Source organism: Notamacropus eugenii, chromosome 5 (assembly GCF_028372415.1).
Source record: "Notamacropus eugenii isolate mMacEug1 chromosome 5, mMacEug1.pri_v2, whole genome shotgun sequence".
NCBI lineage: Eukaryota > Metazoa > Chordata > Mammalia > Diprotodontia > Macropodidae > Notamacropus > Notamacropus eugenii.
In genome coordinates, this window is record NC_092876.1 from 56,519,561 (window position 1) to 56,545,363 (window position 25,803).

At 44.5% G+C, this 25,803-nt stretch overlaps 1 protein-coding gene across 1 annotated transcript in view; it reads left to right on the plus strand.

Annotated features, from left to right (window-relative positions):
• LOC140504276 (protein-arginine deiminase type-3) overlaps window positions 1–24,419 on the plus strand; it is a 45,363-nt gene extending 20,944 nt beyond the window's left edge. Inside the window, exons 5-16 of the mRNA XM_072609048.1 lie at window positions 783–900; window positions 1,624–1,749; window positions 3,202–3,380; window positions 4,468–4,571; window positions 4,699–4,810; window positions 5,529–5,636; window positions 6,697–6,848; window positions 11,885–12,029; window positions 12,834–12,940; window positions 17,003–17,078; window positions 18,965–19,090; window positions 23,394–24,419. Of these exons, the coding sequence (XP_072465149.1) occupies window positions 783–900; window positions 1,624–1,749; window positions 3,202–3,380; window positions 4,468–4,571; window positions 4,699–4,810; window positions 5,529–5,636; window positions 6,697–6,848; window positions 11,885–12,029; window positions 12,834–12,940; window positions 17,003–17,078; window positions 18,965–19,090; window positions 23,394–23,627 (1,587 nt within the window). The 3' untranslated portion in view covers window positions 23,628–24,419. The remainder of the gene's footprint in view (window positions 1–782; window positions 901–1,623; window positions 1,750–3,201; window positions 3,381–4,467; window positions 4,572–4,698; window positions 4,811–5,528; window positions 5,637–6,696; window positions 6,849–11,884; window positions 12,030–12,833; window positions 12,941–17,002; window positions 17,079–18,964; window positions 19,091–23,393) is intronic.
• The last annotated feature ends 1,384 nt before the right edge of the window (window positions 24,420–25,803 follow it).

Below are 25,803 nucleotides of genomic sequence, written 5' to 3' on the forward strand. Positions count from 1 at the left end.
CCTGATTGTCCTTTCTTCTTGGATCTCCCATAGAACCTGACTTTGAAATTCTCTAAGGCACCAGGCATAGGGTGTTCTATGTATCTGTCTTATCCCTCTACTAGACAAGGAGCTCTTTGAGGGTAGGGACCTGTGTCTTATATAAACATCGTTAACCAGCACAGTGTTCTGCATACAGTAGATGTTTAAGAAACGCTTGTTGCATTCATTTGAACTATGGAGTGCTACTGAGCTCCAGGTATGACTCTGTATCCTCATAGCCCATAAGGATTGAAGATGGGGTACAGGGAGAATTCATGTAGGAAATGAGATATGTCACCCCTGGAAGGATAGAGAGTAGGTGGGATCTAGAGGTGAATAAGAGGGAGAGGGAATTCTAGGAAGGGGGAAATAGCATAAGCCAAGATAAGAGGAGAGTAAATATAGCAGCCATGTGGGATGGGGAAAAGGGCCTGGTTGGAATAGAAATTAAAGCTAGGTTTGGTGTGGATAGGGTGTAAAGGGCCTTGAATTTTGGATAAAGAAGTCTAGATTTCATCCTATAGGTGCTGGAGAGCCAAGAAAGGTTCTGGAGCAGAGGAGTGACGTAATGAAAATGTTTTTTGAGGAAGGTTATCCTGTTGGCCTTTGGGAGGTGATTTGGAAGGGTGTAGGGGTTGTGTGTGTGAAATCTTGGAGGAAGGGGTTGTTGTTTCCCCAGGAGAGAGGGTATAGGGTTTCGAGAGTGAGGGAGGAATGTCTGAGGCTTCCACCATTGGTGAATTATAATTTATTATTGTCAGAGACATTGGGTGTGGGGACCTGGTGGACATGGAGCAGTCCTCTTGGTGAACTGTGACCGAGATGATGTCACCTGTGACGACAGAGATAACTGTGACAAATATGTGCGCTGCCTTGAAGGTACAACTGATGATCCTGCCTAAAAGACATACAAGATTACCTGGGAGCTAGCAGAGTAGAATGACCTTGGTTCTGGGTGGGGAGAAGACTCTCCATGTGACTCCTTGGACCACAGTGTTCCATTTTACAATTGCCCCTTAGTCCTGAGGTCTCATTCTAAAAAAGAAGGAGCTCCATGATGTCTCAGGGTATCATTCATACCGTGTAGGTGGCCACCAACTTCATGGAAGCTTGGGCTAGTATTAGATCACATCCTATCAATCTAATCAAAATGGAGTTCTGGATTCTAATTTTGACTCTGCTGTGACCTCTAGCAAATCACTTAGTTTCTCTGGGTCTCAGTTTCCTATTTGCCACATTAGATTAGATGATTGCTGAGGTCCCCACACTCTGAATGCTATAATCCTGTGAGTTAGGATCATAAGACCATAGATTTATAGCTGGAAGAAGATTCAGTTCTTCTAGTGTAATTTCTTCATTTTTTGGATAAGGAACAGACGTAGAGAAAGGAGATAGTTGATTTGAGGTCACACAGAGCCAAGACTTGGACCCATGTGTCTGAATTCCCAGCTCTGGGGTCTATCCTGATTATAATTACTTTCACCTGTGGTCCAAGACCCAAGAAAGGAGGTGGAACAAGGCATGTTTGCAAAGGTGGGAAATATGGCAGCTGGGCTGGTAGTATTTGCGGGCCTGAGCCACCCTTTGCCTCTGGATCCTCAGACCTGCAGGACATGTCCCTCATGATCCTGAGAACCCAGGGTCCCACTGCCCTCTTTGATGACCACAAGCTAGTTCTACATGTCTCCAATTTTGATGCTGAGAGGGCTCGAGTCTTCCATGCCTGTGGTGAGTCTATCCCTTTATACTGTTTCCAGCAGAGATTTGCCAGGAGAGATGTCCACTGAACTGTGTTTCCTAAAATGGGAATGGACTGCATGGAGCCATGCACACTCTCTCCTCCAGTCCCCTTATAATCAAGGAAATGGTTAGCAGGGGGAGGGATGCTCCAGAATCTTAGAACTAGAAGGGTCTTCAGAGGCCATCTACTCTAAGCTAGACTAGAGCAGCAATCCCTTCTTGGATGTCCCTGAAAAATGGTCATCCAGCTTTTTCTGGAAGACCCTTGGCAACGGGGAACTCCCTCTCCCTGGGGCAGCCCATTCAAATTTCAGATAGTTGTCACTTTTTCTTGATACTGAGCCCAAAACTGTCTCTCTGCAACCCCCTCCCATTGCTTCCCATTTGTTCTGTCCTCTGGACAGAAGAAGGATTCTGTTTCCATGTGACAGAACTTTGGTACTTGAAGGCAGAAATTATGTCTCTTCTGCCCCTCAAGGCTTCATAAGGTTAAACATCTCTTCATGGTCAGAAGTTTTCTCCAGACAAAGCCAAGAGAGGCAGAATTTTAGGGTAATATGTTTGAAATTAGAGGATCTGGGTTCAAATTTTACCTCCATCTGTTACTACTTGGATGACCTTAGACAAATGACTACAACTCCCTGGACCTCAGTTTCCTCATATGTAAAATAAAGGGATTGGGCTAGATGGTCCCTTCCAGCCCTAAATCTATAGTTCTATCATGCCTGCCCTCAAGGAGCTTATATTCTACTGAGATGAACCCAAGGTAATTTGAGAAGGGAGGGGGATATCAAGATGGGTTTTGCAGAAGAGAAGCCCCCTTAGCTGGGCTGTGAAGGGTAATAGCATGATGGGGTGGAAAGAGCCCTAGCACTGGAGTCACAGGGATGGATGCTTCAGCATCTGAGCTTGTTCAAACCTAAGGGACTCAGGTTCTTCATCTGTAAAACAAAGAGGCTGGAAAGCAGACAGACTTCTAGCTCTAAATCTATGAGGTGGTCATGATGGACATGAAGGATGAAGAGTGGAGAGTCAAGGACACCTCTGAGGCTATGAACCCACGGGCCTAGAAGGATGGTGGTGCCATTGACAGGGTTTCTAGGATCACAGATGTCTATGTTAGTCTAGGCTTGGGGCTTGTTCTCCTTCTTAGCACACACAGCAAGTACCAATAGGGAAGCAAGAAATGATCAAGTCTAGGTCAAGTCTAGCCTGTCGCTGCCTCTCTGAATGGTAACAGCTCAGATTCTTTGGGCTTCCCATCCCTGGGGAAGAGCACTAGGGGTCAGAGGATGGCTCTGGACAAGAAGCCTCTTTTGCTTAGAGGGGAAGGACTTCATGACCCACCCCACCCTGCATGTCTCTAGCTCTTTAAGATATGGGTCACTTCCTTTTCTTTCTCCTCCCCTTAACCCCTTATGTCCCATCCCTCCCCTTCAGGTCCTGAGGACTTATGTGAAGCCTACAGGTATGTTCTAGGACCAAACAAAGTATCCTATGTGGTTCCTCGCTTCAATGGGGAAGAAGAAAGGTTCTATGTAGAAGGACTTTCCTTCCCTGATGCTGGCTTCTCTGGGCTCATCACCTTCCATGTCACCTTGTTGGATGATTCCAATCAGGTACGAAAGGTGGGGATGGGGGGATACATGGTATTGAGCATTGAAGCTAGGCCCCAGGGATGGGTGGGGGGAAGGGCTGTATTCTCAGCACTGTTGTCCATAACGTAGGCATGGAAAGGAGCTGGTAGAGTTGAGTCACCTCTACAGAGAAGACTTTACCTAGTCTTAGGAGGTAGGGCCTCTGGTATTCTGACCACTAGGGCCTTTCTCCCATTGGTGCTATGAGTACAGGTCAGACCAGGTATTCTAAAGGACACTAGTTTCAATATCCAGAGTTCAGTCATCGGATTGTTCATGTATATCTTGTCCATGCCTCTCAGAATTGTATAGATGTTAATCTAAATTCCCCCTCATCTCTCTTGCCACCCCCAAGCCTTAGTCTTTCAAACTCAACCATCATTTGGCCATCGTCCCATCCCATTGTCAGAGAAGAAAAGCATTTGACGATAGTGTGATAGTAACCAATGTTAATAATCCTGAGAAGGGCACCATCTTCTTGGCCACTTTGAGGTTGCCTGTAGGTTGCCTTATTAAAGCAGAGAGAGAGAGAGCTTGAATCTCTGGCCTGAAATTAGAACCCTGAACTCTTCCCCCACTCATTATAATAGGATGGCTGGAGTGCATATTTAGGGACAGCAGAGAGCCAAATGAAACCCTTCAGTGGTATAGTAGTGCACCTCTGAGGAGTTTGAATATCTCTGTGTGTCTGTGTTTAGGTTTCCTTGTAGTGTGTGTGTGTGTGTGCATGTGCGCATATGTGTGTGTGTTTGTGTGTGTGTGTGTCCCTGGGGAAAGTCTGGTGCTCTAGACTGTGCTTTGAGCTGCCTGAGTTCTCAGATACAGAGTATACCAAAGACTAGACAGCGATAACTATGTCCTAAGGTGAGTGACTATTTCTTGACAACACCACCTGAGCCCTTCCTCATTCCCTTGAGTGAGCTTGGTTCAGAGATTACCAAACCCTGGAAGCCCATAGTTCTCCAACACCTTGTTGACCAGGGTCTAGCTCAGAATTCCTCCAGATTTTATAAAGCACTCTTCTTTAAGGATCATCAGCTGAGGTGGCTTCTCTGATCTCTCCCCGCAGGATTTCCCAGAGTCCCCAGTCTTCACTGACACTGTGGTATTCCGTGTGGCCCCCTGGATCATGACTCCCAGCACCCTCCCACCCGTGGAGGTGTATGTATGCAAGTGAGTCTGATGTCAGGAGATGGTGATGGGAACCATTGGGGAACTTTTCCATCTGAGGGCTCCCGTTGCATTTCTCTCAGTCCCCTGGACATTTCTTGAGCCACCTAACCTTCTGTCCTGTCCACAGAGTGAGGAACAACACCCACTTTGTGGAAGCAGTTGCACACTTGGCAAAGAAAGCGGGCTGCAAGCTGACCATCTGTCCCCAGGCTGAGAATCGCAATGACCGCTGGATACAGGTGAGGAGGGCTCTCCATTGCCAAGAATCAGTTCAAGGAATTTGTGGGGCATCGAGACAGAGGAGGACAGAGAGAAGAGGGAGTGAAGAGTGAGGGTGGGGGAAGAAAGGAGACAGAGAGTGACATAGAGAGAGTAAAAGAGAGAGAAACAGAGAGAGGAGAAGGAAGAGGAGGAGAGAGCAACAGAAACAGAGAAAGTGACACAAAGAGAGAAAGAGAGAGAAGGAGGAGGAGGGATAGGGAGAGGATGAGAAGGGAAGGAGAGGGAGAAGAAAGGAGAAGAAGGAAGGGGGAGACAGGTAAGGAGGGAGAGAGGGAGGAGAGGCACAGAGAAAAAAAGAGAGGAGAAAGAGAAGGGGAGAGAGATAATAAAGAAGGAGAGAGAGAGAAGGAGAGAGAGAGAGACCACCTGAGGATTCAGGGCTCGATTGACCCTTCTCGTCTGGAAGGACCAATGGGCAGGGTATTCCAAGACCTTTTATAAACTATCTTCTTTATCCTCAAGGAAGGGGGCCCTGAATTCAAATCTGGCCTCAGACACTTACTAGCTGTGTGACTCTGGTCAACTTGCCTCAGTTTCCTCATCTGTAAAATGAGCTGGAGAAGGAAATGGCAAACCACTCCAGTGTCTTTGCCAAGAAAATCCTAAATGGGGTCATGAAGAGTTGGGCGTGTCTAAAAAACAACTGTACAACACCAAGAATCTGCTTCTTCTCAGGATGAGATGGAGTTGGGGTATATCCAGGCTCCCCACAAGACCTTCCCTGTGGTCTTTGACTCCCCACGGAATGGCGAGCTTCAGGACTTTCCCTACAAAAGGATCCTGGTGGGTGCTCCCTTCCTAGTCTTCAGGCATGTTTCTAGCCCAGACTATAGGGCCAAACAGCAGCTGCTACTTGGATTCGCCCCCAAGGCCCATCTGGAAAGATGACACAGGGGAGGGAAAGGGGCAAAGGTTGCTCATGGCTCATCCCTGGCAGAGGGTGGGGGGGCCTGGTTTGTCAGCATCTCCTCTTGTGAATCTGTTCAAGTGACTCTCCCATTGTTCAGCATTCCAGTGAGGCTACCCAAGACCAAGTCATGAGTAATCATAGAAATGACGTAGACAAGATCAGAGGTAGAAGGACAAACTAGAACAGAGATGTCCGAGCTGGGAGGGCCCTTAGAACCCAGGATGTCAGGGCTGGGAGGGCCCTAAGAACCTAGGATGTCAGGTCTGGGAGGGCCCTTAGAACCCAGGATGTCAGGGCTGGGAGGGCCCTAAGAACCTGGGATGTCAGGGCTGGGAGGGCCCTTAGAACCCAGGATGTCAGGGCTGGGAGGGCCCTAAGAACCTGGGATGTCAGGGCTGGGAGGGCCCTTAGAACCCAGGATGTCAGGGCTGGGAGGGCCTTAGAACCCAGGATGTCAGGGCTGGGAGGGCACTTAGAACACAGGATGTCAGAGCTGGGAAGGCCCTTAGAACTTAAGAATGTCAGAGCTGGGAGGAACCTTAGAACACAGGATGCTGGAGCTGGAGAACCTAAGAACCCAGAATGTCATAGCAAGAAAAACACTTAGAGATTATTTAGCCAGAATCCCTAATGAACAGATATTAAAACTGGGCTCTGTCTATGTGAGGAGTAAAATGCAGAGCTTCACAAAGAGTAGTGGTAAAGGACTAAAGGGGTGAGGAAGGCCTTGAGTAAGTCGTGGTTCCTCTTTTGGTCTTACTTTCCCTCTCTGCAGAGGGTGTAAAATGTTCTCCAGTGCCTACAAGGATCCTCTTGTGAGCCAGAAAGAACCGAGAGATGCCCTGGGAAGCATGTAGAGAAATGGGCATCTGTTGCCCACTCTAGCTGTTGCCTGAGTTCTTAGCTGACTCTGTCCTCTCCCCTTCTGCCCAGGGCCCAGACTTTGGCTACGTGACCAGGGAACCCCGGGACAAGTCTGTCAGTGGCCTGGACTCCTTTGGGAACTTGGAAGTCAGCCCTCCCGTGGTGGCCAATGGGAAGGAATACCCTTTAGGAAGAATCCTTATCGGGGGCAACTTGCCTGGGTAAGAGAGGGATGGAGGCTTCTGGCATGGATATTGGAGGTACCTGGTACAGAGTGGGAGGGAGAGAGAGCAACCACTTATATAACTCCTACTATGTGCTAGCCACTGGCTAAAGGCCTTATAGATACCATCTCATGATTGCCCTGTATATAGCTCTTCATACTGTATATATGGAGAGTTTATTTTTAGCATATATATTTATATGTGTATGAAAGAAATGCTGTATTTATAGAGACCATATATACATCACGTTATGTATATGTACACATGCACATATACGTATGTATATCTGTATAATATAACAAATTTATTTATAAATAGATATGTGTATAATGCATCTTGCATCTTTATAACATATATTTATGTCTATAATAGAAATAATACATTCATGTATATTTTATGTAACACATACATCACCTTGCACATATGTACATATATACATGTATAGCTGCCTGTGTATATATGTACAATGTGAGGCATATATGTGTGATGTATATATTTGTCACTTCATAGTATATATTTATATACACATATGTATGTGCACATATATGCACATGTGCATGCACAGAAGGACATTTATGTAGCTAGGACCTGCAGTGACAGTTCACTGGATCTGAAATCAGAAAGTCCTGAGTACAAATTCAGTCTCAGGCACTTACTCGCTGTGTGATCCTAAGCAAGTCACTTTACCTTTGCCTCAGTTCCCTCATCTGTAAAATGGGGATAATGCTAACACCTAGCTCCCAGGGTTGTTGTAAGGATCAAATGAGATGACATTTGTAAAGCACTTTAAAAAAGTGCTATATAAATGCAACTATTAATATAATTATGATTATTATCTATGCCAAGAAAACCCCAATGGGTCCACAAAGAGTCGGGCATGACTGAAACAACTAAATGGTAAAAATAAATATTACTATTAATAACAATGATTGCTCATTTGAGCTACACCAAGAAACCTTTGACACAGATGTTACTATTATTCTGATTTTATAGATAAGAAAACTAAGTATAGATGTTGTATAGATGAGAAAATTAAATAAGTTTTAAAAGCATTGTGGATATTCTGGTCAGGATTTTGCACTTGAGGTCACAGAGACTTGGCAAGTCACAAGCCTCTTTGTGCCTCAGTTTCCTCATCTGAAAAAGAGAGACTTGGACTTTGGTCTCTAAGGCCCTTTCCAGCTCTTAATCTGTGATGCTAAATCATGGTAATACAATTCATAGAATCATGGATTTAAAGCTGGGAGGGGCTTTGGAGTACATCTAGTCCAGGGATGGGGGCCATGCCACTCTTGAGGACTTACGGGGCCACATGTGGCTTTGAGGCTGCAGATGCCTTACCCTTGGACTGTAGAATATTAAGTACAGAAGGGGCCTTAGTGATCATCCCTCACATTTTTTAGCTGGGGACAATAAGTCCCAGAAAGACATAATTTGTTTATGATTTAACAGCATTGCTGAGAAGTTCTAAACTAATATGCCTTCCATCCCTCTACTCTGCCTCTCCTGGATAATTATGCCTAGCATCTCTGGTTTTTGGACTGTTCATTTTATTTTTAAAAGCTGATTGACACACTTAGCCCTTATAGACCACCAGGGGTCTCACCCCCAGTTCAATCCCTAAAACATTTGTGTATTTGGAAGGTTCATGATTTCCAAGTGAATTAATGAAAATTTCTCATCAACACCAATTCTTTTCTGAATCTGAATTTTGTGCAGATTTCTGGGGTCTCTGAATATTTGCTTGACTCTGGTGTGATTATAAGTGGAAGAACCTTAATGGGGCATAATTATGAGGATTCTTAAACTCGGGCGTTGACTGACTTTGTTGGCTAGAGTCCTCCCTCTACTGCCTGATTAGCTGCATTGTTGTTAAGAGAATATAAGCTCTTTGAGTGAGGATTGCAGGAATCTGAGGATATAGAATGTTAGAACACAGAATGTGAGAATGGGGAGGCAACGTGAGAGGTAAGTGCCCTCAGAACAGAGAATGTCAGAGCAGGGATGGATGAGAGAGAGAGAGAGAGAGAGACAGAGAGAGAGACAGAGAGAGAGACAGAGAGACAGAGACAGAGACAGAGAGAGACAGAGAGACAGAGAGGAAGAAGGAGAGAGACAGAGAGAGAGACAGAGAGACAGAGACAGAGAGAGACAGAGAGACAGAGAGGAAGAAGGAGAGAGACAGAGATAGAAAGATATACAGATAGAGACAGAAGAGAGAGAGATTAAGAGACAGATATCAAGAGAGGCAGAGATACAGAGAGACAGAATGAGAAAGAGGAGAGAAGAGAAATTGAAAGAAGAAAAGGGAGAAAAAGAGATTGGGAGCCTTTTTAAGTGCTTGCATTCTAATGGGGGAAGCAATAATCAGTCAGTCAGTAAATATCTACTAAGCACCTACTGTGTGCCAAGCACAGTGCTAAGCCCAGGGGACACAAACGGAGGTAAAAAGACAAGCCCTGCCCTTGAGGAGCTCCCAGTCTAATGCAAGCAGTTATGTATAAATAAACCACAAACTGAATAAACTGGAGACCATCAGCAGAGGGAAGGCACTGGAACTCAGAGGAATTGATCCAGGGCAGCCTACTTCCTCATTTCCCAAACTATCTATTCCTTGTCCCTGGAATGTCCTCCTCTGGAATGTGTGGTAATTCCAAGGGAGTCTCCTTGCAGGGCTCTGAATGACAGCCTAGTGAGGTATTTCAGGATCCAAGGGAGGATCTTTGCCCACCTCTGAGGTCCCCCCTCCCACCTAGTTTACATCTGCACATTCATCCATAAATGTTTCTAACCAGGGAAAAGGCTTTGGATAGCCCGGTCCCCAGGTATGGCTGTTATATCCTTCTAGCCCATTAGCATTTACAAAGTCCTTCCTTTGAACCGTCCTGGTGTGTTTTTCTGGTAAGCCATTCAGTACCAAGGGTCTAGAAGACCTGTGTTCAAATCCATCTTGACATTTACTAGCTGTGTGACCCTGGGAAAGCCACTTAGCCTCAGTTTCCTCATCTGTAGAATGGAGATAATAATAATCCCTACCTCCCAGGGCTGCTCTGAGGATCAAGTGAGATAGTAATTGTAAAGCACTTAGTACAGAGACTACATATCACGGGTGCTATGTAAATGTTAGTTATTATTAGAATATAAACTCCTTGCAGACAGGAAATTGTCTTGGTATCTATAGTGCCTGACACATAAAAGGAGCTTCATCAACTCTTGCTGAAAAAAAAGAAATATATTGCTGAATTCAATTATCTCCCATTTTACAGTTGTGGCAACTGAGGGCCAGAGAGAGGAAGTGATTCCTAGTCAATGGCAGAGCTGGGAGTTGGACCCAGATCTGGTACTCAATGTTCTTTCTATTACACTATGTTAGCAACTCATGAATTTAGATCTCTAGGGAGAGGGAAAGATAGTGATTGAAATTTATGACTGAGATAAAAATGTCTGGTAGCAGAATCTCCCCTGAAAGCAAAGAGGACAATGAGAACAGACCTCTCATCTCCAGCACAGGCAGAGTGCTCCAATATAGGCTATAAGCTTCTTGAGGGCTGGGACAGAATCAGGTTTTTATTTGTAATTCTGCGCGGAGTAGGTGCTTAATAAATATTCCTTGAACTGAATGGATCTAAGGTAACCAAAGGGTCCTAATCTTGGCTCAACCACTTTTTATCACAGGACTGATAAGAACCTGTGTGTGCATGTGTGTGTTTGTCCTTTGTTGCTGAAGAAGACCATGCCATCAGAGAAATGATGACATGACTTGCACTTGACTTTGTTTTGAGTGAGGGAGGGCTGTGCAGGACACCAGCCTCACTTCTCCTCCAGAGCCATCTGAATCCAGTGACCAAATATTCATCAGGATGACTGGAGATGACCTAGGATGAGTCCTTGCACTGACTGCTTAAATGCGACCAATGGAGGATAAGGTGCCCAGGTTCAGACTTGCTTGACTCCCACCTACCTCTTGAGGTCCTTTTGAGGTCTATGAGACTACTGGTATATTAAATACAAGTAACAACTTGCACCAACTGTCACAAAAAGTCTGTTCTATTCCAATATCTCCTTATAGCCTGGAGTTGATCCTGGTGGACTTTCAAGCGCTGGGCCACTGGAATGCAAATATTAACAAATCTCACCAAGCTGGAAAGGTTTCACGACTGTGTTTCTATTGTCAGAGAACCTACCTTGCTAAGAGCAGAGACCCTGAGCACCAGGGAGGTTTAGTCAATAGGAGATGGGAAGGGGTAGACAGGAAGAAAGCAGATGGGTTATTTTTAGCTGGAATACCTCTTGGAGATCATCTCCATGAGAGGTGGAAGGGTTGAATCCCAGCCTGGAGTACCCACCCTGATGAAATCATGGGTCCTTGGAGTTTTGAACTAATGACCTAGAATTAAAGCCTAATTAAAGTCACTAAATGAAATTTACTCTGGCCTCTGCCCAGGAGCCATTTGATCTACCATGATCTCTCTTGAGTCATTCATCTTGTCTGAATAAATACTTAGTGTGGATTTGGGCTCTGTGTGTGTGTGTGTGTGTGTGTGTGTGTGTGTGTGTGTGTGTGTGTGTGTGCGTGTATGTGTATCATTTCCTTTAGTCACAGACCTTCTTGGTATATATTCTCAGTACTGGGATTACTGAGTCAAGGGGTGTGAATAGTTTAATGACCTTTCTCACATAACTCCAAATTGTTTCCAAGAATGGCTACACCCATTCATAGTGCCCCCAATAATGTCTATTTCTGTGCCTGTCTTCCCATAGCATCTCTGCATCAACAGTTTCCATCTTTCATCATCTTTACCAATTTGATGGATATGAGATGAAGCTTCAGAGTGGTTTTCATCTGCAATTTTTCATATTATTATTGATCTAGCTACCTATTTTTATATGGTCACTGATAACGCATCTTTCTTCTGAAAACAGTGTATGCCTTGGACCATTCCTCTATTGAGAAAGGGCACTTAGTCTCCAATATTCGAGTCAGTTATTTGGATCGCTTCTGAGTGATGTTTTTTCCACCTTTTTCACTCCAGATCTGGTGGAAGGAGGGTCACGCAGGTGGTCCGGGACTTCCTGTATGCCCAGAAAGTTCAGCCTCCCGTAGAACTCTTTGTGGACTGGCTGGCTGTGGGTCACGTGGATGAGTTCTTAAGCTTTGTCCCTGTCTCTGATGACAAGGTAAGGTCCTCAAAGGGAGGCCCTTCATGAGCCCTTGAGGGTCCAGTGGTATGGTTTCATCTCTTCCAAGACCTTTCTGCAGCTTTGCAAAGGTGATGGGTTTTATGATCACCATTGTTGTATGCTCTTTTTACGTAAGCATGAACACAGACGAGAGGCACCATGGCACACTGGAATTAGGGCTGGATTTGGGGTCAGAGGACTTGACTTTGCTACTTCTGAGCTGTCTGATCTCTGGTAAAGTCCTTTGCCTCCCTGGGCTCTAGTATGCTCATCTGTAAAATGAGAGGGTTGGACTGAATGGCCTGTAAGATCCTGGATTCTTGACTGAATGTATATTTGAAGACAAAGTCACTTGGCTTTTCTAGGTCTCAACTTCTCCATCTGTAAAAATGAGATCTATGTTAGGCACTGTACTAGATGCTGAAGAAAGAGGGAAAAATTCCTTTGCCCTCAAAGAGCACTCTGTTGGGTGATTGGAACTACCCAGACTGGATGGTAGGGGCTTGGACCCTAGTTCTAAATCTGTAATCTCATAATTATACAGAGTAAAGACATGTAACCCCTTGGCATTAGGTACTTCTCTCTGTGAGCATCCATCTCCTTGGATGTTTAGGTTGACAAACCCTTGGGGACTGTCCTGCCTGGTCCTATGGTGACACAGCCCCTGGGGTCACTGAAGCCTGGCCCTGGATGCCATGGACTCTTCGTATGCTGCCTGCAGAGCAGGGTCAGAGTACCCACCCTAGGTGCGTGGATTGTAGCCGAGGCCCGGGGTGAGGGAATCTGCCTTTCTCCATACAGGGTTTCCGCCTGCTTCTGGCCAGTCCTGGAGCATGCTTCAAGCTTTTCCAGGAGAAACAGAAATGGGGCCATGGGAGGGCTCTCCTGTTTGAAGGTCTTATTGGTGAGTTTATTCCATTGCACTTTCTCATTCCTGCCACTAAGCCTGCTCCCATCCCTTCCTATGACCTCAGTCCCCCAGCTCCCACCAGTACCAGAGATCTAGGGAGGCCCTCCAACCCAATGTGTTCAACATCCCTCCCAGAGGAGGGCCCAGACCAGTCATCTGACCTTCCTTTGCTGACCTGCAGAAAGGCAGCCTGTTTCACTCACGGACAGATCTAATTATTAGGAAGTGTCCCCTCACTCAAGTCTCCAGCCTGCTCTATTTCTGACTCTCAGGGCTAGTCAGAAGCCACCGATAAACAAGTTACAAGACATTGTGGAGGGGACAGAGAAGAAGACGCAGTCCCTACCGTTAAGGTGGGTCACCAGGACAGAGAGAAAGCCAGAAGGCCAGCCTCTGACATTTAGCTGTGTGACCCTGGGCAGTCACTTTTCTCCATCTTTCCAGGCATTCAGTTTCCTCATCTGTAAAATGAGAGGTCTGGACTTAGATGTTCTCTACACTTCCTTCTGACTCCCCACTCCTAGGATCACTTATTAGCCAATTATTAGCCTTGAGTAGTACATGGTACCTCTCCAAGCCTCAGTTTCCCCATCTGTAAAATGGTGATACCCCCCAGAATGAGGAAAAAAGTTTTCAAAACTTAAATATGCAGTAAAATACAATAGAAAATGTGAGTGGTTATGACTTAAGGAGTGCTAATAAGAATAACAGTTCCCATGTCTATGCATTTGGCTATTTTATAATAACACTTTCCTCACATGAGCCCTGTGACTTATTTCTCATTTTACAGACAAAGACATTGAGGCTCAAATATTTTTATTTTACAGATGGGGAAATTGAGGCTCAGATAGTATTCTCATTTTATGGATAAAGAAACTGAGACTCAAATAACATTATTCTCATTTTACAGATAAAAAATGAGGCTCAACTATTCTCATTTTACAGATGGGGAAACTGAGGGGCAAATAATATTTATAAATGAGAAAGTTGAGGCTCAACTATTATCCTCCTTTTGCTCATGGGAAAACCAAGGCTTAGAAAGGGGAGGTGGCTTGTCTAAGTCTTGCAGCTGACAAGGTTAATTTAGATGATCTTAGTATGATTTTAGTATGCCCCTACACCCCCATCATTTTTCAAGTGAGGAAACAGAGGCCCAGGGAAGGGGGTGACTCAGGACGTTGGTATTTTTGACTCCAGAGCTAGTAGTCTCTTTCCTTCATGGACCACCTGTTGTGCCAGGGCTGAAGCTTGAACCCAGACCTTTTAGCTGCAGCTTTGGAGCTCTCTTTATTACCTATCACCAATTGCCTCACAGTCTAGCTGGTGAGAGAGCTTATCTGCATATGGAAGGATAACTCAGCATTCCAAGAAGAAGATATCCAATGGCAGATGAAGGAGACAGAGAGTCATTGAGTCACTCAACAAGCCTTCATTAAGTACTGATTATATGTTAGGCACTGTTCTAAGACTAGGGATACAAAGAAGGCAAAAAAATAAAAGCCTACCCTCATGGGACTTCCACTCTAATGGGGGAGGCAGCATATTAATGAGGAGATACATAGAGGCTGGGTAGATGGCTTTGTACCACAAGGGAAGATCTATAGAGGGCTCTGGGGTTGAGATGGTCAGTACCACTTCCTGGAGGAGACATCCTCCCCAAAGCAGACCAGCAAAATCCTAAGGATTTCAGGCCTCTGGGCAGTGTTCCAAGAACTCAGGCCACCGAAACTTCCCCACCCAGGGCCCCTAGGCACATACCTGGCTGTCTGTGGAATGATGTGATCTTATCTCACAGCCTCAAACCACATTAACCCAAGTTGTCTCAGGAACCAGTGAGAACATGATACAGTGGGAAAGGAGTGGATGTGGATTTAGGAGATACTAGGTTTATATCCTGCCTTTGAAACTATGAGACCCCAGGAGTATCAGGAGGGTAGCTCAGCTCCCACCCTCCCTGACTCATTCAGTCTGCTCTGCTTAGCCACCCACTAGTGAGAATCAGCTGTCAGATGAAGCTATAGATAGAATGTTTGTCCAATTTGTAGGTGTCCCAAAGCTGGGAGGTGTAGCTTGCATGTTGGATGACAGAACTAAGGGCCAAAAAGATGTCACCAGGATAGACTATTAGTCCCCATCTAATGAAGGGAATTTAATAGCAAAACGTAAAGGCTTATATTTGGGTTCAAAGAACCAACTATTGGACTTGTAGATAAACTGCAGGATGGGAAAGTTTGGCCAAACCATGGTTTGGGTGAAAATGATTTGGAGGTCTCAGTGGACTGCAAGCTCAATGTTAGAACGTATTGTGACATGTCCAGCAAAAAAAAAAAAAAAAAAGTGACTATGATTTTAGATTTAGATAATAGAAGCAGAGATTCAGAATGAGGGTGGGGGTAGTTCTGCCATCCTCTGCCATGGTCAGACTATGACACTTCATTTTTGGGGGATCCAAAATTGATCCCTATATGTCTTATTTTCTCAATGAGGTAGGGAGGGAGAGAATTTAAAACTCAAAAAATTTAAAAAACAAATGTTAAAAATTGGTTTTTACATATAATTGAGGGGAAATAAAATATTAAGGTTAAAAGATTGATACCATTTGTCTTTATATAGACTTTGTTTCCAGATTATCCCTATTCCCTCTCCCCTACCCAAGGAGTCATCTCTTATAACAAAGGCTGAAATAAAAGGGAGAGGGGAAGCAAAATGAATCACTATATCAAGCGAGTCTTCCAGTATATGCAAGGTTCCACATCCATAGTATCCCACCTCTACAAAAAAGGGGGGACGAGTACCTTTCTTCATCCACTCTTTGGGGCTAAATCTTTGAAAGGATACTGACAAACTGGAGAGTATCCAGAAGAGAGTGTAGCCAGGCTGGTGGAGGAATGGTTGGCCGTGTCATGCGAGGACAGTTGAAGGACTTGGGGGTTTTATTTGGAGAAAAGAAGACATAAAGGAAACACAGTAATTATCTTCAAGTATATGAAGTGATCTCATAAGGGAAGAGAAATTTTGACTCATTCTGCTTGGTCCCAGAGGATAGAACCAGGAACAGTGAGTAGAAATTACCAAAAAGTCTGTTTAGGCTTGAAAAAAGAAACAGAAAACCTCTCCAATGATGAGTGTCCCAATGGAGAGTGGGCCCCCTCTGGAGGTAGTGAGTTCCCCCTCATCTGAGGTCTTCAAATAGAAGCTGGATAAACACCAGACAGGTGCATTGTAGTGAGGATTCCTGTACTGGGATGGTGGCCTCTGTGGTCCTTTCCAACCCTGAAATTCAATGATTCTGCCATATTAGGGCAAGAAACTTTAGCTGTGTTATCCCACTCTTAGCCCAGCTCAACCCTATCCTGGACCTCCCTTTCTCCTGTTCCTCAGGGCTTAACCTCCCTTCCAGGAATTCATTTCAGGCTTTCTATAATTCAAAGGCACTGAGGCCACTAGAAACCTATAAGATGTCCTGACAGACGAGGTCACCATGCGGAATTACCACCCCTCCCTCTCCCCCCTACACAAACATGCTTGCAAAACTGTTTTGCTAAGTAAGAAAGTGTCCAGTAAACCTGTAAAAATACACTGACTCAACGTCTAAGAACTTGAACCCTGCCTTCTGACCTAAAGCCCTCAAAGCATTAGGATTTTAAGGGAATAATTTTTAAAATTACTGACAGTAATTTCTAACTTGATTTCCCTCTTTCTGTCCCTTTACCCACATTTCTGTTTCATCTCTCTTTCCCCCTGTCTTTGTCTCTCTCCTTTGTCTTTTTCTCCTTTCTATCTCTCTATCCCCATCTCTTTCTATGTCTGTGTGTGTCTCTGTCTCTGTTTTCCCTTTTCTCTCTCTCTTTCTCTTCTCTTTTACTCTCTCTCTGTCTCACTCTTCTCTCTCTGTCTCACTCTTCTTTCTGTCTTTCTCCTCTCTTTTCTCTCTCTTCTTTCATACTCTCTCTCTGCCTCTTTCTTACTCTCTCTTTCTCTCTCTCTTCTCTCACTGTCTCTCTCCCTATCTCTGTCTCTGTCTGGCTCCTCCCTTCCTCCCTCTTTCCTCTACAGGGAGTTCACAGGTGAAGACCATGTCCATCAATCAGATCCTCTCCAATGAAAACCTCATCAGTTACAACAAATTTGTCCAGGTAAGTGAGAAAGGAACAGGGAAAGATGAAGACACTTATTAATAAGTCTCCTTGATTGCTTTTAATAAAGAGAGTCAGAAGACAGAGAAAAAGAAATCTTAGAAGAAAAAAAAATGTCGCTGAGGACCCCACCATCCCCAGAAGGAAGCCACTTTTCCATGGCTCCTGTGTCTCTCCAAGCACACCCAGCCTCCTTTGCTGATCTTGGTTCCTTACTTACTTGTATGGCTCAGTAACTTCTCTGAGTCAGAGCAGTTGCAAGACCCAGTGTGAAGTGCTAGTGATTAGGGACTGTCTCCCTCTGCTGCTCTGGAAGACTTGTGGAAGTGTGGCTCCATATGAGGCTCCAGGTGTGGCCCTAGGTGAGGACTCAGGGCTGAGGGAGAAGGGCTTGTTGCCTCTGGCAAGTGGTTTTGGGGGCACTGAGTGGCCCACCTGACCTGAAGCTCCCACTACTACAGTCCCTCCTTTGGCCAGGGGTCTCTAAAAGGTTCTGGTTAATGTACATACATTACTTGAAAAGGACAAGATGTAAAGCTATTATCTGCTTCTAATAGATTAATCTATCAGAAGGGTGTTGAAAAAGATACTGGGTATCACAAAAAGAACCTTTGATTTATAGACATAAGGTCTAGATTCAAATCCTGCCTCTGTGACTTTGGTCTTTACTTGTCTACCCCTCAGATCCTCACCTCTAAAATCAAGGGGCTGAACCACATGATCTGTAAGGTGCTTTTTACCTCCCAATCTATGGTCCAATGATGATCCAGTGACCTGGAGTCAAACGCCAGCACAGTTACTAATTACATCCAAGGAGATAAGGAATGAACTGGAAGATGTTACTTCTGAGACATTGATCTTTAAGAGGCTGTAGAGAATGGGGGAGGTAAAGCAGGATTGGGGAAAGTCACCATCCCTATTTTCAAAGAAGAGATTGATGTTTGTATACCATAGGCCAGTGAGCTTGACTTTGATTCATGGGAAAATTCTAGGATGGTTCATTAAAGAGATTGTTTGTGAAAAATCTAGAAAAGGAGGCAGTGATCACAGAGGACTAGTGTGGCTTCATCACCAAGAGGGCATGTCAGATGAACCTTATTTTAAGGAGAGAACAAAAAAGCATTTATTTGTATGAATGAAAGAACATCTATTAAGTGCTTACTATACCCCAAGCATGATAGCTGGGCAGCTAGGTGGCAGGCCTGGAGTCAGGAAGATTTATCTCCCTGAGTTCAAATTTGACCTCAGATGCTCACTAGCTGTGTGATGCTGGCTGGGCAAGTCACTTCATCCTGTCTGCCTCAGTTTTCTCATGTGTAAAACAAGCTGGAGAAGGAAATGGCAAACTACTCCAGTATCTTTGCCAAGAAAACCTCAAATACGATCAGGAAGAGTCAGACATGACTGACAAAAATGACTCAACAACATAAGGCAACAGCGGGGACATATATGCAAAATTGAATCAGTCTCAGCCATCAAGTACATTAATTTTTAATGGGAGAGACCTTACATTTGGGGAAGATGTGGCCAGGGATTGGGTTACTTGAGCAGAGAAATTCTATTGATAGAATCTACCCAGATTTTAGCTAAGCATTTGATAAAGTCACTCATGTCTTCTTGTAGTTGGAGCGATGTGGCTTCTACAGAAGGAATGTTGAGTGTAGGGAGACCTGGCGGTAGAGCCAGGCTCCCAGGGGAGGTTTGTATGATGGTGGAGGGTGAAACGAGGCGATCTTCCATAGAGCTGGACAACATCATACAGAGGAGCCTCACTCAAGCTGTCTGTGGGTTCTCTCCTGGAACCGAATTTTCCTTGGTCTCATTGTCCTCTCTCCACTAACTCTGCCTTTGTCTTTCTCTCGGTGCTCACCACCCATCCCTCTCAGAGTTGTATCGACTGGAACCGAGAGGTTCTAAAGCGAGAGCTGGGCCTGCTGGACAGACACATCATTGACATTCCTCAGCTCTTCAAAACAGAGAGGAGGAAAGCAGTGGCGTTTTTCCCTGACTTGGTGAGAAGGAGGAACAGGAGAATGAATGGTGGTCTGTGATGTTGCTGGGATTATTAGTATCATTATTAATAATATCTCTCTAAGATTTGCAACAGCTCTGGGAGGGAGGGAGGCAGGCCTTATCATCCCTGCTTAATGAAGAGGGAAGTGTTTTACATTGACCTGGCATGGATGGGACAAGGAAGCCAAGAAGAGGCTAGAATTAATGGAAAACTCCAAGAGATCTGATCTGGAAGGCAGGAGAGCCTGATTTCAGTTTCTGCCTCTGGCTACATCCAAGGTTTCTATTGTACTTTAGGGTATACTAAGCATTTGTTCCTGTGTCCTTTGGTCCTCAGGACAGCTTGGTGGGGAGGGAGGGAGTTCAGGTCTTATAATTCCCATTCTCCAGATGAAAAAAATGAGGTTTCAAGAAAGAAGCATCTTGCTCAAATTCACATGGATATGAAGCAAAGATTCAAACTCAGGCTTTTTGATTCCAAAACTGGTGTTTCTTCCTTCTGGCCCATTATATCACAATGACCCCATTTTATGAAGTATAAACAAACCGAGGCATGAACTGGTTAAATGGCTTATCTAGAAGGACAAAATCAGTACGTAGCTATGCTGAGGTTCAAGCTTAAATCTTTCCAGTACACTGAGTTCCTTCAAATGTTGTCCCCATTGGACTGGACAGGGCTGTCTCCTATGACTTGATGGATTTCCTCTGACCTGCATGAAGTCCAATCATTTATTTGTTTTCTTGGAAAGAGTGTAAGGATCACAACACAGCCACAATGAGTGACCAGAATGGACCTGGAAGAAGAATCAAAAACTATAGGATCCCAGATTCAATCCTGGAAGGGGTCTAAGAGACTATGTAGTCTAGTCCTCCCATTTTATAGAAATAGAAACTGAGACCTGGGACAGGGAAGCATCTCAGCCAAAATTATGCAAGTAGTAAGTGTCCAGGGGGATTATAACCCAAGCGATCTGACTCCCAAGCAGGGATATTTCTGCTGCACTAAACTCCCTTCCAGAGGCCTGAGGACTGGAATAAAATCTCCATAAACCAAGAGAACCTGCTCTTTTGGCCAGTTTGTCCATAGGCAGGCAGGCCACTTATAAATCATCCCCGAGCCTGACATTGAATGGCCTTTCTTAATAATAACTGACATTTATCTAGCATTTTAACATTTACAAAGCACTCTGTGTTCACTCCCTGACTCCAGCCCCCTCTCTGCCCTGAAAAGTAGACCCCACAGAGATTATTATCTCTATTTTACAGATAATGAAACTGAGGCTCAGGGAGGTTGTGACCCAAGGTCACACAGCTACAAAGTCAGTGAATTGTTTCTTAAGCACTTACTGTATGAGAGGCACTGGGGAGACGCTGGGGTTACACATAGAGCAAAATAATGTTGTGTTAGCACAGAATCAAAGACTTCAAGAGCTTTTATATTAATAGATGGAAGCAATGTCTAGATCTTCTAAATATTTATATATCTGTATTCATTATCTATCATGTTTATCTATCTGTTTATCTCTCTCCTCTCGATGGTAGTAAGGAAGAAGCATTTGCGTTTAGAAAGTTACCCGATTATAAAGCCATAGAAGAATAGATTGACACACCCATTTTATGATAGAGTTGATTTGATTATGGTTACAGAATTGGAAATGGAGGGAGGGAGGTGGAGAGAGGAAAGATGGTGGGTGATGGAGGCAAACAAAGGGAGAGGGAGGCATCTCCCTCTCAGCACTGAGTTAATTCCTTTAGAGCTGAGTTTCTAGTCTAGGAGCCAAGGAACCTCCTAAGAGGTAAGCCTTGGTAAGAGGATGATCAGCCAGGGAAGTGACTAGAGGTAGGATGAAGATGAAGATGATGATGATGGTGATGGTGATGTGATAATAATGATGGTGGTGATGATAAGAAGAAGATGATGATGAAGATGATAGTGATGGTGGTGGTGGTGGTGGTAGGTGGGCTGGTTTCTTTCTGAGCTGGCTAATTCAAACACTGTAATTTACCATGTTTTGTGGTCTCCTTTCTAGAAGCTCTTGAGTTCTTTTTCAGGAGGCCTCCCTTCACAGGGGGATGAACAGGGGATACAGGGAGGGCAGGTGTCTACACCAGGTCACTTTCTGAGTCAGTGGTCAGACTGGACTGTGAGTGATGCCTCCTGACATAGAAGCCTAGGCTTCCTGCACATGAAAGATACAGGCTTTCTTCCTCTCCTGTCCTCCCTTCCTGTGTTCTTTCCTTCCTCTTTTCAGTTAAATCTCCCCTGCCCCTACATTTCAGCCTTGTTCCGAAACCCCTAACATCATTTCCTTTTCCTTCCTTCCTGTGAAAGCAGTGGCTGACATTTAAGATAATCTTGCAAAAGAGTTCAAAACACCCCAAATGGTTACCAGCCATTTCTTTCTTCTGCCCATCCTGGCCCCCATCTTAAATAATCATGGGCTGCGAATGATGGTAGGTCAGAGGGAGCTGTCTGCAAAGTTTCCTTCAAAGAAAGCACTCGATTCAGCAAAAATACGTTAAGTGCCTACTATGTGCAGTGCATTCTCTTGGGCATTTGGAATGCCAAAATAAACACCAGCATAGTTTGTGGCCTCAAAGAGCTTACAGTCCATCAGTCAATAAGTATTTATTAAGTACCTATTATGACATAGTAAGAACTGCAAATGCAAAGAAAGGCAGAAGATAGTCTCTGCTTTCAAGGAGCTCACATCTAATGGGGGAGATAACGTGCTCACAATTATGCACGGGAACAGACTAATTGAGGGGAGAGGAAATGTGGATTATATACAATAAATACGTATAACACAACAAACAGAAGAACTAATGCTTCTTAAGCACCTGCTATGTGTAAATGGCAGACGATGAGGGTGAGAAGATGGTGAGTCAGGCACTGAACTCATTGGAAAGAGAGATGTCAGGGACCTTGGAAGTCATAGAGCCCAACACTTTCAGAGGCCCAGAGTGATGGGGTCACTTGCCTAAGGTCACACAAATAGAGAGAGTGTGGAAGAGGTAAGATTCAAATCCAGGGCCTTTGACTCCAAATCCAGTATTCTATCCAATGCATCACTGTACCCTTCCATGAGAAGATACTGATAACAAGAATGGAGGGGGGTGATACAAGGGAATGATCTAGACCCCAAAGGAACAAAGAGGCCTTTTGGGAAAGGTGTGATAGAGACAAAGCCTACAGGTGGGAGTGGAGATCAAGAAATAGGTCTGTCTTTCCTTATGGCCCTGAGTCAGAGACAGGAAGATGAGCAGCCTTCAATTTAGAAGCAGCAAGGTTCTGGGCCTGGATTTGAACCTCACTCCTATCCTATACTACCTATATAACCTCAGGCAAGTCGCTTCCCCTTCTCAGCCTCAGTTCCCTCATCTGTAAAATGAGGGAGTTGGATTAAATAGCCACTGAGGACCCTTCCAATTCTAAGTCTCTGGTCCTATGAACAAGTCACTTAATCCCTCTGGGCCTCAGTTGCCTCATCTGTTAAATGAAGGAGTTGGACTACATGGTCTCTGAGGCCCCTTCCATTTCTAAATTTATGATCCTGTGTGTCACTGAGGGAACCAACATTTAACTTAGACTCCATCCTTACTCTGATGTAGTCCCTAATAAGGATAGGGAGAAGAGACTCCCAACCCCAAAAGCTCTAAAATACAATACTTCATACTTTGGAGAGGTGAAAACAAAGTCCTCTGTTAACTGAGGATGGGATTTTTACTGATTAGGGTGAGATGAGGAAAGAAAGGATCAAAGAAGGCTTTCTGGAATCAAGTTTTAGTTATGGATGGGCTAAATAGATGAAGTGCTGGGAGAAATCTGAGGATGGGAGGTAGCTTTAATCTGTTGGGCTAGAGAACGGTGAATGGAAGAACAGGCGTCTGAATTAAGTCTCGAGAGAAAGAGGAGCTTCTATCGAATCAGAGTAGATGAAGGGAGAAGGAGACTGTTACAAGAATCAGAGGTCAGGGCAGAATGAGCAGGAGCACAAAGTTGGGAGAGGGCAGGATGAGAAACAGGAAACCAGTTTGACTGAAGTGTACAACACATGAAAAGAAATTGTATGAGATAAGGCTAGATGGATAGTATAGAAGCAGAGAAGGAAGAGCCTTGAATGCCAGGATCATTGAAACTCATCCTTTGTTCATTGAGCCATGGGGAGTCACTAAAGGTTCTGGAGTAGAGGAGTGGCATGATTTTGGCAGGATATCAGAAGTTCTGTGTGGCCAGGAGAGCCTATGGTGATGTGATGTCTTTCCCTCTAACATTCCTGATTTTCTACTCTGTGATCACAGGTAAATATGCTCGTGTTGGGGAAGCACCTGGGGATCCCCAAACCCTTTGGGCCCATCATCAATGGGCGCTGTTGCCTGGAGGAGAAGGTTCGATCCTTGCTGGAGCCACTGGGCCTTGAGTGCAACTTCATTGATGACTTCACCCCTTACCACATGCTGCATGGGGAGGTACACTGTGGCACCAATGTCCGCCGGAAGCCCTTCCCCTTCAAATGGTGGAACATGATCCCCTGAGCTGGTTCCCTTCCCTCATTCTCTCCTTTGCTGGGGAACTTCAGTATGAGACAGAGGGGGGATTCGCCTGAAATTCAACAAAGCAAACAACCCTAGGAACCTTTGAGAGATAATGAATCCCACTGGAAACACCAAGCCCTTTCCCTATAATCCCTCCCCTACATTAGCTCTCTACCTGGGAGTTGAAAAGCTCAGAAATCAGGTCCTCCTTCTCTACCGTCCAACATGACCTCATCTTATGCTGATTCCCATGTTTCTCACATTTGAGACTCAGAACCAATCCCCCAAACTGTTTGCCTGCTATTTCTTCCTTTTGTAAACCCCTCTTTGGAAAAATTCCAGTTGTATCACAGCAATGTCATCTTCTTCCTTCAGTTAGGCCCCAGGCCCCACCAAGCTCACACCACCAGGCAAAAGGAAAAATTCACAAGCCAAGTTGGTTTGGTCCAGTTACTTCGGACCCAGTAGAGCAATAGAGCTAGGAAGCGAAATCATTCTTAATGTGAAAAGGTCTAAAAGATCAGGTGGAGACCATAATCACATCACACAGTAGCTCAGTCCTCAGAACAGGGCCTGCAAGTTACAATGAGAAGAATTTATAGGAGAGATATCTACAGGGATGGTCCTTTTGTTCTGAGAAAATCCAATGTCCCTCTGCTAGACTCTAAATTCCTAGAAGTCACATTATACATATATATGGGTATATGTGTGTATATATATATGTATATATATATACACGTATCAGTTATATATCTTCCCATCTCTCCCCTAGTACTGAGTTCAAGGTCTTGCGCACAGTAGGTGCTAAATAAATGAGTTTATTTTGAAGTGTGAATATGAAGCTAGGTTTCTGACAGATGGATAAGATTCTCTTTGTCATCCAGCATTCAGGAAATTGACTCCTGGTCTGAAAACCTGAGATCTCTTGGGAGTTTAGAGATACCAAGAATTCTGTGAGATTGAGAAGAGTGGAAAAGTCAACAAGCATTTAGTAAATACTTAACTATGTGCCAGGTGTAGTGCTAAGTATGGGGAGAGAGAGATAGAAACAAAAAGAAAGACCGAGTTTATATGGTAATGAGCAAAGACAGCCTATGAAAGAGAAAAGCCGGGGGTGGGAGGGTTGGAGAAGGGAAGACATTTAGAGAACAGAGAGAGATAAAGATAGGAGCTTGGCTAACCTAGGCACTTTCTCAAAATGGGGGCGGTAGGAAGAACAGACGAATCAGAGAAAGGGGTCTCAGAGGAAAAGACATCTTCCAGGGCAAGAAAAGTCATAGGATCTCCCAACTGGAGAGGGGCCATGCAGTTTAAGTCATACCAGAACAAGCATTATCTCTGCAATGAACCCAACAAATGGCCATTCAGCCTTTCCATGAAGACCCACTCAGTGACAGAGAGCTCACTCCTTTCCCAGGTAGCCATTCCACTTTGGGGCAGCTCTAACTGTCAGGAAGTTTCTCTTGACCTCAGTCCTTGATTTGCCTCTGTCTCTAGTTCAGCTCCCTGAGGGTCATCCCTCTTCTATCCCACAGGCCTTCAAATATTTGGCCTTTATGGTTATTTTATTATTAATGTGGTAATATAACATATTATCATAATGATACATTAATAAAATGATCATAAAATACATTACTACATTAATATGGTAGGTAGATAGCTGGCCTCAGATTTAGGAAGACCCAGATTCAAATCCTACATCAGACACATATTAGCTGTGTGCCCATGATTGGTTGTTGTTTGTCCTTCCTGAAGAGGACCAAAATGACATCACTAAGTTAGAGTCAAATTCTGATGCGTTTGACTATGGCTGATCAGACCAGCACGAGCTCAGAATGTCTACCACAGGTTGGGCACAAGTAGTCCATGTGAACATTTGGAGTGGACTCTCTAAATTTGCACATCTTGTGTTCCCTTTGAGCTACTTCAATCCTGCTTTACTCATAGAGCACAGCACCTTCTTTGATGTGGGCAGGCATGTTGAGCTGTCCTGTGCCAGGTGTCAAATAATCAATTCCAAAGGTCTTAAGAGAGACTTTGGGTGTCCTTACATTGCTTCTTCTTACCTCTGTGTGAGCTCTTGCCTTCATAAAATAGTCTTTTAGGCAAGCCTATGTTTGGCATTCCAACAATGTGGCCAGCCCATTGGAGTTACGTTCTCTGTAGTAGGATTTGA